The sequence below is a fragment of the Oreochromis aureus genome, linkage group 15 (genome assembly GCF_013358895.1).
Source record: "Oreochromis aureus strain Israel breed Guangdong linkage group 15, ZZ_aureus, whole genome shotgun sequence".
NCBI lineage: Eukaryota > Metazoa > Chordata > Actinopteri > Cichliformes > Cichlidae > Oreochromis > Oreochromis aureus.
In genome coordinates, this window is record NC_052956.1 from 15,567,792 (window position 1) to 15,582,163 (window position 14,372).

At 37.6% G+C, this 14,372-nt stretch overlaps 1 protein-coding gene across 1 annotated transcript; it reads left to right on the forward strand.

Annotated features, from left to right (window-relative positions):
* Window positions 1–200: 200 nt before the first annotated feature.
* On the forward strand, window positions 201–12,663 carry LOC116312715 (phospholipase B1, membrane-associated). Its single transcript, XM_031730172.2, has 21 exons — window positions 201–215; window positions 314–414; window positions 555–636; window positions 726–830; window positions 3,380–3,475; window positions 4,360–4,431; window positions 4,613–4,690; window positions 7,253–7,313; window positions 9,087–9,145; window positions 9,239–9,306; window positions 9,386–9,429; window positions 9,800–9,899; window positions 9,988–10,039; window positions 10,130–10,210; window positions 10,296–10,361; window positions 10,440–10,534; window positions 10,787–10,868; window positions 10,947–11,051; window positions 11,129–11,224; window positions 11,372–11,446; window positions 12,165–12,663. The coding sequence occupies exons 2-21, from the start codon at window positions 371–373 to the stop codon at window positions 12,438–12,440; spliced, it is 1,737 nt and encodes a 578-aa protein (XP_031586032.2). The 5' UTR covers window positions 201–215; window positions 314–370; the 3' UTR covers window positions 12,441–12,663.
* Window positions 12,664–14,372: the final 1,709 nt, after the last annotated feature.

Here is a 14,372-nt window from a genome sequence, read left to right on the forward strand (position 1 = left end):
GATCACCTTTTTCATTGGAGGAAATGACCTGTGCGAGCACTGCTACAACTCTGTAAGTACTGGCTTGTAGTAATAAGTCATAGGTCATTTTTAAGGAGCCAAAACGTTCACCAAACCCAAACGTGAAAATGTTATATCTTGGTTTACAGCTACGTTACTCTACAGAAAATTATGTTCGCAATGTCCGAGAAAGCCTGGATTATCTTCACAAGGAGGTAAAATCATCAGGCAGGCTGTCACATTTATAGATGCAGTATGTATGCTGGTCCTGGTCAGTGTTAGCATTAGCATTAACTCAGCTAATGTCTGATAGGTGCCTCGGGCTCTGGTGAACTTAGTAGAACCTCTGCAGGTAACACAACTAAGAGAAATGCACAAAGATCCCTCACTTGAATGCCCAACCTGGCTGGTGAAGTAAGTATCACTTTTTTGTATTCTGAGATATAAAAAAAAATATGTAGGTAATGCATTGCTCAGTTGCTCTTTTTATCGTCCACAGTTATCATTTCATAAATAATCTTAAACTGTTGTGTAACCCCTTGTTATCTCTCCAGGATTATGTGTCCTTGCGTTATTTTGCCAAAGTCCAACTCTGAGGCTCTTCAAATGTTGGAAGACCTCAACAGAAGCTATCAGGTAGAAAAGTCCAGAAAAAGGAAATCTCATTAAAAAAGGAGCCCTAAAGTCAGTCCCCATTGATCGTCATTGTTTTCTCTATATTTCAGCGAGTGCTACATGAACTCGTGGAGTCCGGCCGGTATGACACTCGCTCAGACTTCACTGTGGTTATCCAGCCTTTTTTCAGAGACATCATTTTCCCCAGGCTGCCGGTCAGTAATAAAGCACAGAGCACAGGATTTACGGGTGTTTATCCACAGTTCACCTTATCCAGTATGTAACAACATGGCCCCTGCAGCAGTACACAAGGATTTTGTTGTTATTCCACTATAAAACCACTGAATCGATGGCTTCCACATAGTTTGTTCAAGCAATTCTGTATTCTGCAAAGCATAAGGTCTAATTTTAATTACGTTAAATCATCACCAAAAGATGTGAAATTTTAAATACTAGCTAACAAGAGAAAGGACTATGGAATTTCTGTAGAATGGTAGAATGAGATTCTTGTGAGAAATTGTTTGATATTTTGTTAAATACACTTGTGATTGACTGACTGATTGATTGATGCTATTCCAAAGTTAAAAAGCCATCAACCAGCACCTCTAAAGGTCAGTCTATTCTGTCTGCTTTCAATGGTTTAATTTAATCTGTATAACAACTGAAATATTTGTAGGAAGGCTGTATGCCGTGTCTTTATGTGATCTTTAAGTTAAACTAAGCAGCTGCCGGCTGTAGCTCCATATTTACTGGATGAGGGTGGACTCACTCTTCCTGAGAAAAGCTGACAAACCTCTAATGCTGCTAGAAAAGTTTTTCATATATAATTTAGCATTCGTTGCATTATTTTAGAGTGAGAGTGCTCCTTGAAACAGTTCAGATTGTGTATTTTAAAAGTATATTTCTCAAAATGACAAATTACTCCCTTAACATTTAACGTCAATGTTAAATGGTAAGTTCTTACAAAAACAGCTTTATTGACATTTAAAAAAAAAAAACAAAAGAAAATACTGCAGCTTCTTTCTTTTCTTTTCTTTTTGTTTTTTGAAAGATCTACTGGTCCTGATCAGATATCTACACAGTAGTTACAGTTAAGCCCATAATTATTCATACCCCTGCCAAATTTTGACTTAAAGTTACTTTTGTTCAACAAGCAAGTTCTTTTATGAGCAGAAATGACACAGGTGTCTCCCCAAAGATAATAAGACGATGTACAAGAGGCATCATTGTGGAAAAAAATATTTCTCAGGTTTTATTTATATTTTAGCAAAAAGTATCATGTCCAGAATTATTCATACCCTTCTCAATAATCAATAGAAAAGCCTTTATTGGCTATTACAGCAATCAAACGCTTCCTATAATTGCAGACCAGCTTTTTGCATGTCTCCACAGGCATTTTTGCCCATTCATCTTTAGCAGTGAGCTCCAAATCTTTCAGGTTGGAGGGTCTTCTTGCCATCACCCTGATCTTTAGCTCCCTCCACAGATTCTCAATTGGATTCAAGTCAGGACTCTGGCTAGGCCACTGCAAAACGTTAATGTTGTTGTCTGCTAACCATTTCTTCACCACGTTTGCTGTATGTTTTGGGTCATTGTCATGCTAAAATGTCCACTGGTTCCCAAGGCCAAGTTTTTCTGCAGACTGCCTGATGTTGTTATTGAGAATCTTCATGTATTGCTCTTTTTTCATGGTGCTGTTTACTGTGATTAGGTTCCCTGGTCCATTGGCTAAAAAACACCCCAAAGCATAAGGTTCCCACCACCATGTTTGACAGTGGGGATGGTGTTCTTTGGGTTGAAGGCTTCTCCATTTTATGCCAAATGAAGGCAACATCATTGTGACCAAATAATTCAATATTTGTTTCATCTGACCATAACACTGAAGACCAGAAATCTTCTTTGTCCAGATGAGCATTTGCAAAGGCCAAATGAGCTTTTGCATGCCTTAGAAGTGCCTGGAGAAGTGGCGTTTTCCTTGGTCTGCATCCGTGGAACCCAACAGTGTCCGTTGGACTGTCTGCCTTGAGACATTGCCACCAGCAGAGCCCAGATTCACCAGAATGGCCTTGGTGGTGATCCTTGGATTCTTTTTCACCTCTCTCACTATTCTCCTGGCCAGCACAGGTTTCACTTTTGGCTTCCGACAACATCCTCTGAGATTTTCCACAGTGCGAACATCTTGTATTTTTAATAATACTTTGCACTGTAGCCACTGGAACTTGAAAACATTTGGATATGGCCTTGTAGCCCATTCCTCACTTGTGAGCAGCCACAATGCACAGCTGCAGGTCCTCACTGAGTTCCTTTGTCTTAGCCATGAATGTCCACAGACCACCTGCAGAGAGCTGCTGTTTTTCACCTGTTCAGTTGATTAAAACAGCTATTTCCAATTAATCAGGGTAATTAGGATGCTTTAGAACAGCTTTGACTATTTGGAATGGTATGGAACTTTGGATTTTCCCAGAGACTGTGACAGTTTGTAAAGGGTATGAATAATTCTGGACATGATACTTTTTGCTCAAATGTAAATAAAAGCTGAGAAATATTTTTTTTCCACAATGATGCGTCTTGTACATCATCTTATTATCTTTTGTGAGACGCCTGTGTCATTTCCAGTCAAAAAATAACTTGCTAGTTGAATAAAAGTAAGTTTAAGTCAAAATTTGCCAGGGGTATTAATAATTATGGGCTTAACTGTATATTCTGACCAATGCAAGTAGTCCAAAATCTTAACATTTACATACTTATTGTGCATTTTTCTCAGGATGGCCACCCTGATCGCTCTTTTTTTAGTGCTGACTGCTTCCACGTCAGCCAGAAGGCCCAGACCATGATGGCTCGCTCCCTTTGGAACAACATGGTAAATATATGGCAAACAAAAGGGACTCCTTTTGTAAAACACTTATTCTGACCCGTATATATTTTTGCTATTTGATACTTTTATTTGTACAAAAGCTACATAATATGACATGACTATTTGGTTCTGACTGAATATGTGTTTGTCAAGCACCGATGAAGACGTAGTTGCCACACTTCAGCTGTTTCATGTGCTTCTAATTGTGCCACATATCAGCAAGGATTTTTTTCTTTCTTTTGACATCTCTGCCTGTGCCACTGAAGAGCCTCAGTGGGATCAGCCATCACAAACAGCAGCACTTACCTTTTTTCGTAAACAAAAAGAGGCTGTTACAGTATTTCGCACACATGCCATTTAGCTGTTTACTGCATTATTAATGACTGTTGAGGATGTTGTTCTGCTTCATTAAAATATTAATAAGTGGGTCATTGCATGGAAAACAACAGTGTTTCACCCCCCACCCAGAATCAGAACATTATATAATAACTGTATTATATCTAATGGAACTAGTACTATGGAAATTTTCTGAATTACAGGCTTTTGAGGTACTTAGTGGTGGGTAAAAACCACTATGTGCTCCCTCAACAATGCCATTATAGCTACTGATGCTATGTGTAAAAGGCAGGAATATTGTAAATATCAGCTGATAAAACTACATTACTAGTATGAGTAGCTGAGCTTATAAAGAATAATATATATTTTCTGTACCCTTGAGGCATAAGGATATAAGAATTTATACCATCTAACAAAAACTGTATCTGGTATCTGGTAGACGTAATCTTGACTATTTAACAGATTGTTAAACTTCCACTGATTTATTGGTACTAATCATTATGCTTAACATGCTGTGTGCACAAATCACAAATGTTTTTTTTTAACTCTCAAAGTTGGAGCCACTGGGCAACAAGACTTCTTTACAGGACTTTTCTGTATCCACTGGCCTGAAATGCCCAAGTAAGGTAGGAGAAAAGTCAACATGTTTTCGTAAATCCTCAATGGAAAAATTGCTATTCAAACTTAGCTTAGATTACAAATGTTGTGGTGTGTCGCATTTCTTTGTCTAGACTCTAGCCTCTATAGATATTCATCACTTTGTTATCACTATACATCACATTTGATTGAAGTTCTTTTTATCCACAGACTTCACCTTATATTCGGACCTACAACAACAGCAATTACATCTATTCCAGTCCCTCCCCAACACCTCAGCCTAATACAGTGAGTATCTAACTTCCAGTTTTTTAAGGTCTTTATCCTAAAATGAAAACCAGCAACTTCTATCACAATTAAAATATTTTGTTGTTTAACAGCCAAAGACCTGAATGGCACTCAAATTAGCAACCTACCTATTATCAACCTACTAAATGTCAATCAGAGCTTTTGAACCACCCATCTTCTGTCTTTTATCTGGGTTAAAGTTACTAGGACAGTAGTCTAAGCAGTGGTGTCCAGACCTCTCTCCCCCTAGCTACCTCGTCTACCTCATTCAGGTGTTAGCTGTTCCCAAGCTAGCCAAGAGACATTATCTCTCCTGTGTGTTCTGGTTCTGCCCTGGGGCCTTCTCCTGGCAGGACATACCGAAAACCACTCCCCTTGGAGGCTTAAAGGAGGCATGGTCAGGTGCCTGAATGAACTCATATGCCTCCTTTTGATGTGTAGTGGTGTGGACTGAAATAGTAGTAGGCTCTGCTCTGAGCTCTTTTTGAATGACTGAGCTCCTCACCCTGGAAGATCATTTCCACTGCTTGACCTAAAGCTCATCTTTTGGTCAACATACAGAGCAGGGCTCGCAAAATTTCAAAATCTCTGGTAGCCCTTCGGGCAGGCACTCTTCAGTTTTTGGTAGCCCAAAATAAATTTAAGTAGCCCGAATAAAAAAGAGAGCAATTTTTTAATGTTTCCTTTACAATATTATACATTAAAGTATAATATTGTAACGGAAACAAAAATTAATCAGAAAATTGTTAAAATACAAATCACAACAACTGTATAATAATCACAGTCATCAACTCAAATACTTGTTTCTAATTGAACAGGAATTTCTATGAACTTGCAAGAACTGTGTAGAACATGAATCAGTCTGTGTCAGATCCTGAATCTGAAATTTCCACTGAAGTCAAGGGGTAAGTGGAACCAAGATCGAGGCCATTTGCTTTTTGAAGTTTGCAAAAACTGCTAAATTTGGCCAATGGTGGTTCACTCTTTGCAACATAGTACGCTTTTGAAAGATTTTTCAGGACTTCTTCTTGTGCTTGGTTTATTTTTAGTATGTTTTTTGCAATTGCTGTTTGTTCTGGGAAAGATATTGCAGACTGGGCAATAATGCATTTCTTGTGTTTCTGCGGTTCTGATGGGGTCTTTCTTAAAATTACTGGTCCCAGTTACAAAGGCGCTTGTCGACTCAAATGAAATGAAACTCACGACACACCCGGCAGAACATGATGTTATTTAGCTCGTCATATTCCAGCCACAGAAATTCTTTTGTCCATGAAACCAAAAAAGCTGAGCTTTCTTTTTGCCTCATAGTCTGATTTGTCATAACTTTTCCGTTTTGTGGTAGGCTTTTCTTTGGCTGCCCCTTCTTCACCCTGACCTGTCTTATTTGGCTCAGCAGAACTAAAATACCGGCGTAAATCCTGCTGCTTTTACACAGGTACTTACATAACGGTCAGCGATTCTCTGCGTAATCAACCTCTCACATGTTTAAGCTTGCTGTGGGAGATTTCACTTGTCACGTTTGAATAGTAAGCTAATGAGTGATAAGACGACGTCAGAGGAATTGGTGCGCAATTAATCGTCACTCACCAATCAGTGCTGCCGCTCTCTACACACCGTTCGCGCGATCGCAAAGTGAAAGTGAAAGCAAAAAACAAGCGCAAATTCAAACGCGATTTCAATATGTCGTATATTGACAGTGGCTCATCGATGCCAATAACATACTTACTCAGCTACATTTGCGAAAGAAAATGCAAAAGCATTGACACATATTTTTCCTTCCTATGATAGCCCGACGGGCAGGGCTGAGATGGATTTTGGTAGCCCGACTGGAAAAATCGCTAGCCCCGGGACGTCGGGCTAGCGATTTTGCGAGCCCTGCAGAGCTTGTGATTGTCATAAATGCCAGGGCTTGTCTCAAAGCACACATTCAAATTACACACAACATTAAAGCTATAAGATTGTTTAAACCCTAGTAAACAGACTCCCTTTTTTTTAAGGTTTGGGCTTTTTTGAAGGAGTCATGCACTGGAGTCTGTTGGGTCTCAGAAGAAGCTCAGAACTGCTTAATATTTATCTAAATAACTAAAATAGATGCCAGTAATGAGCAGCCTGAGGGCTTATGATGGTTTGTCTTGTCCCAGGGACTTGGGTTAGACATGTGGATATTTTGGAATTGCTTCCCAGTATTGTCCTTGTTTTTAATTATTTCTATAATTCAGCTAGTATCTCTTATTATTGTTAAAAGGTTTATGCACTTTTGTTGTGTATGTGTATTTCCGTCATTTACAAATGCTTGCTTCAAGGCCGAATAAAGCTGTGATTCTCCAGATCTTAGCCCCAATAATAGAAAACCATTAAAATCTAATTAATGTCTGCTTATTTTCTTTGGGTAAACATTAGATAAAAATCAGTACAATGCTTGGACAGACTTTCCATTTTTAAAGGTTAAAAGACACAAATATTGTTTTTAAGAAATGTTATTGAACTGATGCTTCACGAAAGCTAAACGTTCTGATTAATTAGGACTGATTAAAGTATTTTTGGTATTTGCAATTCTTTCAGAACTGGGGAAGTGACTTTTCCTGTGTAAATATTGCACCATCTGACACTGCACCAACTTCAGGTAAGATGGACACCCACATACACACAGACACACACACAAGACGTGTCCACTATCATCCACTTAATGCAATCCCAATTCCAAAAAGCTGGATAGATTTTGGAACCAGGAAAATTAAAAGCCACTTTAAGCTAATGTACCAAACTTTGCAAGAACTAAAACTATGATAACCTATAACACTATACTAAAATTCAGTTTAATTCAATTTTATTTATATAGTGTCAAATCACCATAACAGTTGCCTCAAGGTGCTTTATATTGTATTGTATTGTAAAGACCCAACAATAACAGTCCCACTTTGACCAAGTACTTGGGAACAATGAGAAGAAAAGCTCCCTTTTTACTGGAAGAAACCTCCAGAAGAACCAGGCTCAGGGAGGGGCAGCCATTGCCGTGACCAGCTGGGAGTGAGGGGAGGAAGACAGGACAAAAGACACACTTTGGAAAAGATGCAAAGATGAATAATAAGTAATGATTAAATGCAGAGTAGTGTATAATTCAATTCAATTCAATTTTATTTATATAGCGCCAAATCACAACAGAAGTCGCCTCAAGGTGCTTTATATTGTACAGTAGATCGCACAATAATACATACAGAGAAAAACCCAACAATCATATGACCCCCTATGAGCAAGCACTTTGGCGACAGTGGGAAGGAAAAACTCCCTTTTAACAGGAAGAAACCTCCGGCAGAACCAGGCTCAGGGTCATCTGCCTTGACTAGTTGGGGGGTGAGGGTGAGAAAAGGAAAGAAAAAGCATGAAGAAGGGAGGGGAGAAAGAAAAAATGGAGAGTGATGGAGAGGTGGAAGGAGAGAGGGGAGGTAGAGGGGTGAGGATATAGAAAAGCGGTGGAGGAAGATGAGGCTACACCTTCTCATGATCAAGTGAGGAAGCAGGAGGGTCCCTCCTCCAGAAAAACCAGAAGCCTTTCTTCTTTTTTGCCTTCTTTTGCAGGCACTGTTCCTGGAGCTCTTTTTTCTGTAGGATGAGGGTTTTCAGTTCTTCCATTGTTACTGCCATTTCCTCCTCAAGTTTCTTGCATTTTTTCTCCAGTTCTTCTAATTTTGCTTGTTTTTCTTCAAGCTTTTCTTTCAGATCTTTAGATTTTGCCTCCTGTAGTAGCTTTGCCTCATACATGTCTGTATTCCTCTGTTGTACTTTGTTGTACATGTCTTCTAAGTCGTGATTTCTGCTTTGGATTTCTTGAAGCGTACACTGCAGGTCATTATGTGTTTTTTCCAGTTCTTGCTCTTGAACCTGCATTTCATGTTTTTGCACTTCAAGTTCTTAAGTTTTTCGAGCTCTGTGTTTTTCCTGAGCATGTCATTGTTCTTGCACTCCAAGTTGTTATTAAGTTCCTTGAGCTCTGTGTTCTTTCTCAGCATTTCATTGATCCTATGCAGCATGCCTGAGCATTGTTTTTTCAGTTTTTCCTTTTCTCCTTCTAGTAGATATAAATTCCTGCTTTATATCTACATTTATTTACAAAACATTTATTTACAAAACCTTGTTTTCTATACCTTGTTCATCTGAGAAATGTGCTTTGAACATAGATATTTTATACTGGTGAACTGCCCGCTATTGACGACATAATAAAACATCCATCGGTAAAAAGTAATTAATACTCTGAGTAGTTTTTGAGAAGAGTACTTTGTATTTTTACTCAAGTATTTTTTAACACCAGTACTTTTACTTGTAATTGAGTACAATTTAACCAATGTAACAGTACTTGTACTTATGTACAAATTTTGAGTACCCTTTCCACCTCTGCTAGTCCACAAGCTGAGGCCAGCAGACATTAAGGTGGTGGCAGCACTAGGAGACTCTGTGACAGTAAGTGCAATAACATAATTATTCCCCCTTTTTAAGCAGAAAAACAAACTTTCTGCATCTTTAAACTGCAGTGTGGTATATTTGTTTTCATAGACAGGCACTGGTGCTAAAGCAGAGAACATATTTGAGCTCAATACAAAGTATAAAGGAGTATCATGGAGGTATGATATCATTATACAGGATGCTGACTGTAATAAACCAATGTAATGCTCATTGGCTTTTTTCATGTATATCTTAAAGCATTGGAGGTGATGATACTCTGGACACAGTCACAACACTACCAAGTGAGTTTATGCCACTCGTTGGGCAAAAAACAGTTACTTTATGGGACTGAAATAGCTGTTTCTACAACATGGATTCATGGGGTATTTCAAGTCTTTAGATGATTCTTTCCATTATACGTGTGACTAATCTCTGATTTACTGTTGAAAACGTCCAGAAATATAAAGCCTGAAAAGAATAGTTACAGGAATTTGACTTTTTAAAACAATTTCTGATTTGCTGTTAAAGATTTTGATTTGAAATTGCAATACAACTTAATAATAAAAATTACATGATAGCAAATGACATCCAAGTTAAATGGTTACCCCACTGTGTACAAAGAGAACGCCACTCTTGCATATTCTCATTACTCATTTATTTGTATTTCCTCAGACATCTTAAGGAAGTTCAACCCCTCTCTGAAAGGCTTTTCCAAAGGTCAGGGGTTATTGCAGAAGCACTTCAACATGGCTGAACCTGGAGTTAAGGCATCGTATGTACACCTCAGTGAAACAAACCTTTCACCAACCCTCTGTCATTTCTGTAACATCTTAACGATCTGTGTATTCACTTGTTCACAGAGATATCCCATCACAAGTCCAAGCTCTCATCAAGGCCATGAGAGAAGATACGGTACATGAAAACCGAGTTAGATTTAAAAATGAGTTACATTTAGTAATTTGTTTGTTTTTGATAATCGGTTTTGGTACATGTGCCCCACAGGAGGTGAATTTTGAAAACGACTGGAAACTTGTGACAATATTCATTGGAGGCAATGACCTGTGCAATTACTGCTTCGATCAAGTAAGTGTTCCCCAAAATTACTGCATTGTACACAAACAACAATTCACTATGGAACAATAACACAACATGTGCTTGACCTCTGTAGAATAATCTATCGCCCAAGAACTACAGCCATAATCTTAAGATCAGCTTGGGTATGCTTTACAAAGAGGTATGTTATATTTAAAATAATGAACTGTACTGTTATCATGAGTTTAACTAAGTTACATTTCTCTCCATGTATCTTTAGGTACCAAGGTTGTTGGTTAATGTCGTGGAGATCATGCAGATAACTCTGTTGAAATCAGTTACGAGGGACACTTTGGGCTGTTCACTAATCCAGAGGTTGGTTTTGTAGTGCGTGTCTTTTCTGACCTTTTCATAGAATGAAACAGGGATTTTACATATGTCATGTAAATCACCTTTTCAAATGTGAACAAATAAATTTTCCTTTGTTTTAGAGATGAGATTGTTCGGAGATGATGTTTGCGTCGACTGTAACATATCGAATGTATCATCATATTTCATTTGGTCAGCTGACAATGTTATTCCTTCTAAGCACAATAAAACACAATAATAAAAGGATTTTTTTTGCAGGACCAGCTGTCCCTGTGTTATCAACCCATCAGAAAACTCTCCAGAGCTTGAGGAGATGAAACGAATCAATCACGAGTACCAAGTAGGTAAGCAGTTTGTTTTAAAATCCTTTCGATAACTTCTTTATTTTAAAAAATTAATTTCTGTTATATTTCTTTAGGCTGAGCTCCAGTATCTTGTATCTGGTGATCTCTATGACGGAAAAGAAGACTTTGCTGTTGTACTTCAGCCATTTTTACGTAATTCCTTCATCCCTAAAATTGGAGTGAGTAACTGAGAAACAAACCAAGCACAAATTATCAAATGCATCCATATTGGTACATACTTCATTTTTTTCACCAGGAGGGTGAGCCAGATACAAGTTTCTTCTCTGTGGACTGTTTCCACATCAGTGAGCGAGCACATGCTGAAATGGCCATTGGTCTGTGGAATAACATGGTGAGCTGCGGGAAATAATGAACCAAACTGAAGCAGGGTGGTAAACTCTATGCAAACTTTTAACTCAGTAAAAAGTTTTAACTTCGTGCAAACTTTTCTTTTGGCTTGCCATTTTAAAGATTTCATCTCTTTTTTTCTTTCTTACAGTTAGAGCCTATAGGCAGAAAGCAGGCCTACAACAACTTCACATATGACCGCTCCAAAATTCACTGTCCCTCTGAGGTATTTAGGAAGATTTTAGAGAAATTCTACTAATCATGTTGCTACAACTATTTAATAATTAGTTGATTTAATTCCACTTACAATCTATGATTTCAAAACTAGTTTTTTTTATTTTAAAAAATACCTAAAGTATAAAAAAAGCAAAAAAATATTAGAAATATATATACATATAAATATAGGGGCCACACCTGTCAGCTAAGAACAGGGAACTGAGGCTACAACTTCCACTGATTCACCAAAACTGGACAATTTGGTGTAAACAGCATGATAGCTATGTCCATTTTTTTTTATATAACAACAGTATAATCATCTTCTGATGGCTGTTTCCAGCAGGACAGTGTGCCATGTGACAAAGCTCAAATAATCTCAAGTTGCTTTTTTGTTTTTTTTACCATGATAATGAGTTTACTGTACTTAAACGCCTCCAGTCAGCAGATTTCAATCCAAAAGAACACCTTGGGGATGTGGTGTAACGAGAGATTTTTTAACATGCAGTCGACAAATCTGCAGCAACTGCGTGACGCTATCATGTCAATATGGACATGTGAATATGAATAGGAGAAAATATTTCATAATATGTCACACGATTTTAAAAATGTAGTGGATTATTCCACAATGTCGTCCAAAATTAAGTTTTGTTGCCAATGTTTCTCCTAAGCTCAGAAATTCTTACATATACACAGCTCTTAAGTTTTTAACCTTTTTATCTTTCCCATAGGCCAGTCCGTTTATCTTCACCAAGATCAACAGTCTCCCAAGTCCATCAGGAACCACACCTACTCCATTTACAGACTCCACCCACAGTTCCAACCCTGCGTTAACAGCCCCTGTGCTCAACTGTTCCTCCTCCACCCCTGTGTGGGTTCCTGTCCTTGTGGGAATTGTAGGTTTAGTGGTGGGTTTTGCTGCCTGTTGGATAATTCTGTCCCTCGGTCATCATCGCAAAAGAAAGGCAGAGAGAAAAGAGCTTGAAATGAAAGGAACAGCTTTTTGATGTTGTCTAAAATCGTGTCAAGAATCAAATCAGTGAGCTGAAATCTGCACAAGACTTCATTAGGGAATTTAGGTTTGAAGCCATCTCTCAAATATTTAATTTTACTATTAAAATATTCTTTAAAAGTGCTAGCAGGTGTGTGAAATATTTGTAATTACTTTGTATTGCACAAAAAATTTGAACTATTCATAATTAACTGTATGAATCCTGTCAGTTTGTACATTTCACTCTCATCATACCCATTTTTTATTTATTGACAAAATAAAAATGCTTCAGTATTTGTGTGCGGTTTGATTCATTTGTTTAAAACAGAGTTGAATTTAGTGTTTTTAAATCTTCTAGCAGTTTTTCTGTCCAACAAGTGAAGCATTAACTTTGTATAAATATGCAAATATTCTCTAGAGAAGAAATCCCACTGGCTCTGGTGATCCCTCTAACCTTGTCATAGCACGCAGCAGCAATTTGACATTTGTGGTTTGGATTTATATATCAAAGTTGCTCAGCTTATCAGTATTTTCATACTGTTATTCATTATCATGCTACTCTCAGGGTGAACTGGAGTAACTTTGAAGATCAGTCATTTCTGGCTGCATCACGGAAAGTGCTCAATTGGGCAAATTAAGAAAATGTAATGTGACTCCCACCTTAATCATTAATGTCAATAAGCAAATGTTGCACACATGCAAAACTGAGAAGGTGAACTGGAAAATATTGATAATGTATAGTATGTCTATATCACATAGATAAACATTATTTATTGGATTTATTTATGGAAATACAGATCACATCTTTTTCTTTTCTTTGATGGAATTTTCTCAATAAAAGACTTGAATAAACTATGATGAAGAGTTTCTCCCAGGGGAAAGCGACTTATTTTGTCTAATCACTTTGGACAGTCCCCTTTCACATCTGAGACAAATATAATGACTTCACACCATGTGTTGAAACATACATTAATAAAATTTAAGGACAAAAACAGAGAAAAGCGGATAGAAAACATAAACAATCAGAGAAAAGTTCAGATTCCTCCACTGCCTTCTCTCCCAGACATCTCGATACCTCCACAGGTTTGTCAACTAGACCAACTGGACCAACTAGTTTGCCATTTTTCATCCTTATCATAGCTCCCCACAATCTCTCCATCTAGCTGTGAACATTTAACTTTAGTAATCACACCATTAAATGGATACAGTCTTATCTCTCCGATACAAAACAATGCATGCAAATAAAGAATAGTAAGTCACCCTATCTTTACTGTACGCAAGGTGTCCCTCAGGGTTCAATTCAAGGCCAACTGTTATTTTCACTTTATGTAAATGACTTGCCCAATGTGTGCAAAATGTGGACATGATTATGTATGCTGATGCTATGGTAATTTTTACACAAGCCAAAACTGATGCAGCCCATCAGCTTTCATTGGCACTACAAGATTTACAGAAATGGCTGAATGACTCATTCCTGTGCCTTAATGTTAAAAAGTCCATATCAATGTTTTTTAGTAAACCTAAAACAACTGTGGCTGCAGTAAACTTTCGCTTGGGTGCACAAGAACTAATTAATGTTGAGGAATTTAAGTATTTGGGAGTGCTACTAGACTCAAAATTATCCTTTAAAAAACACATTTAAAAAGTAGTGAAAACTGTAAATGTTAATATACGGAACTTTAGACATATCCGCACATCATTAACAGACACAGCAGCGATTACATTCCTGCACTCTATGATATTGGCTCATACTGAATACTGTATTACAAGTTGGTCCTATACGAGGTTTGCTGCTATTGTACCAATCGAAGTATGCTACAAAAGAGCATTGAAAATATTAGACAAGAAACCTTTTTAATATCACCATTGTTAAATTTTAGGTAAATATAGGTTTCTAAATGTTACTAATTTCAAATTGTTTAAATCTGCCTGTCTAATATACAAAGTT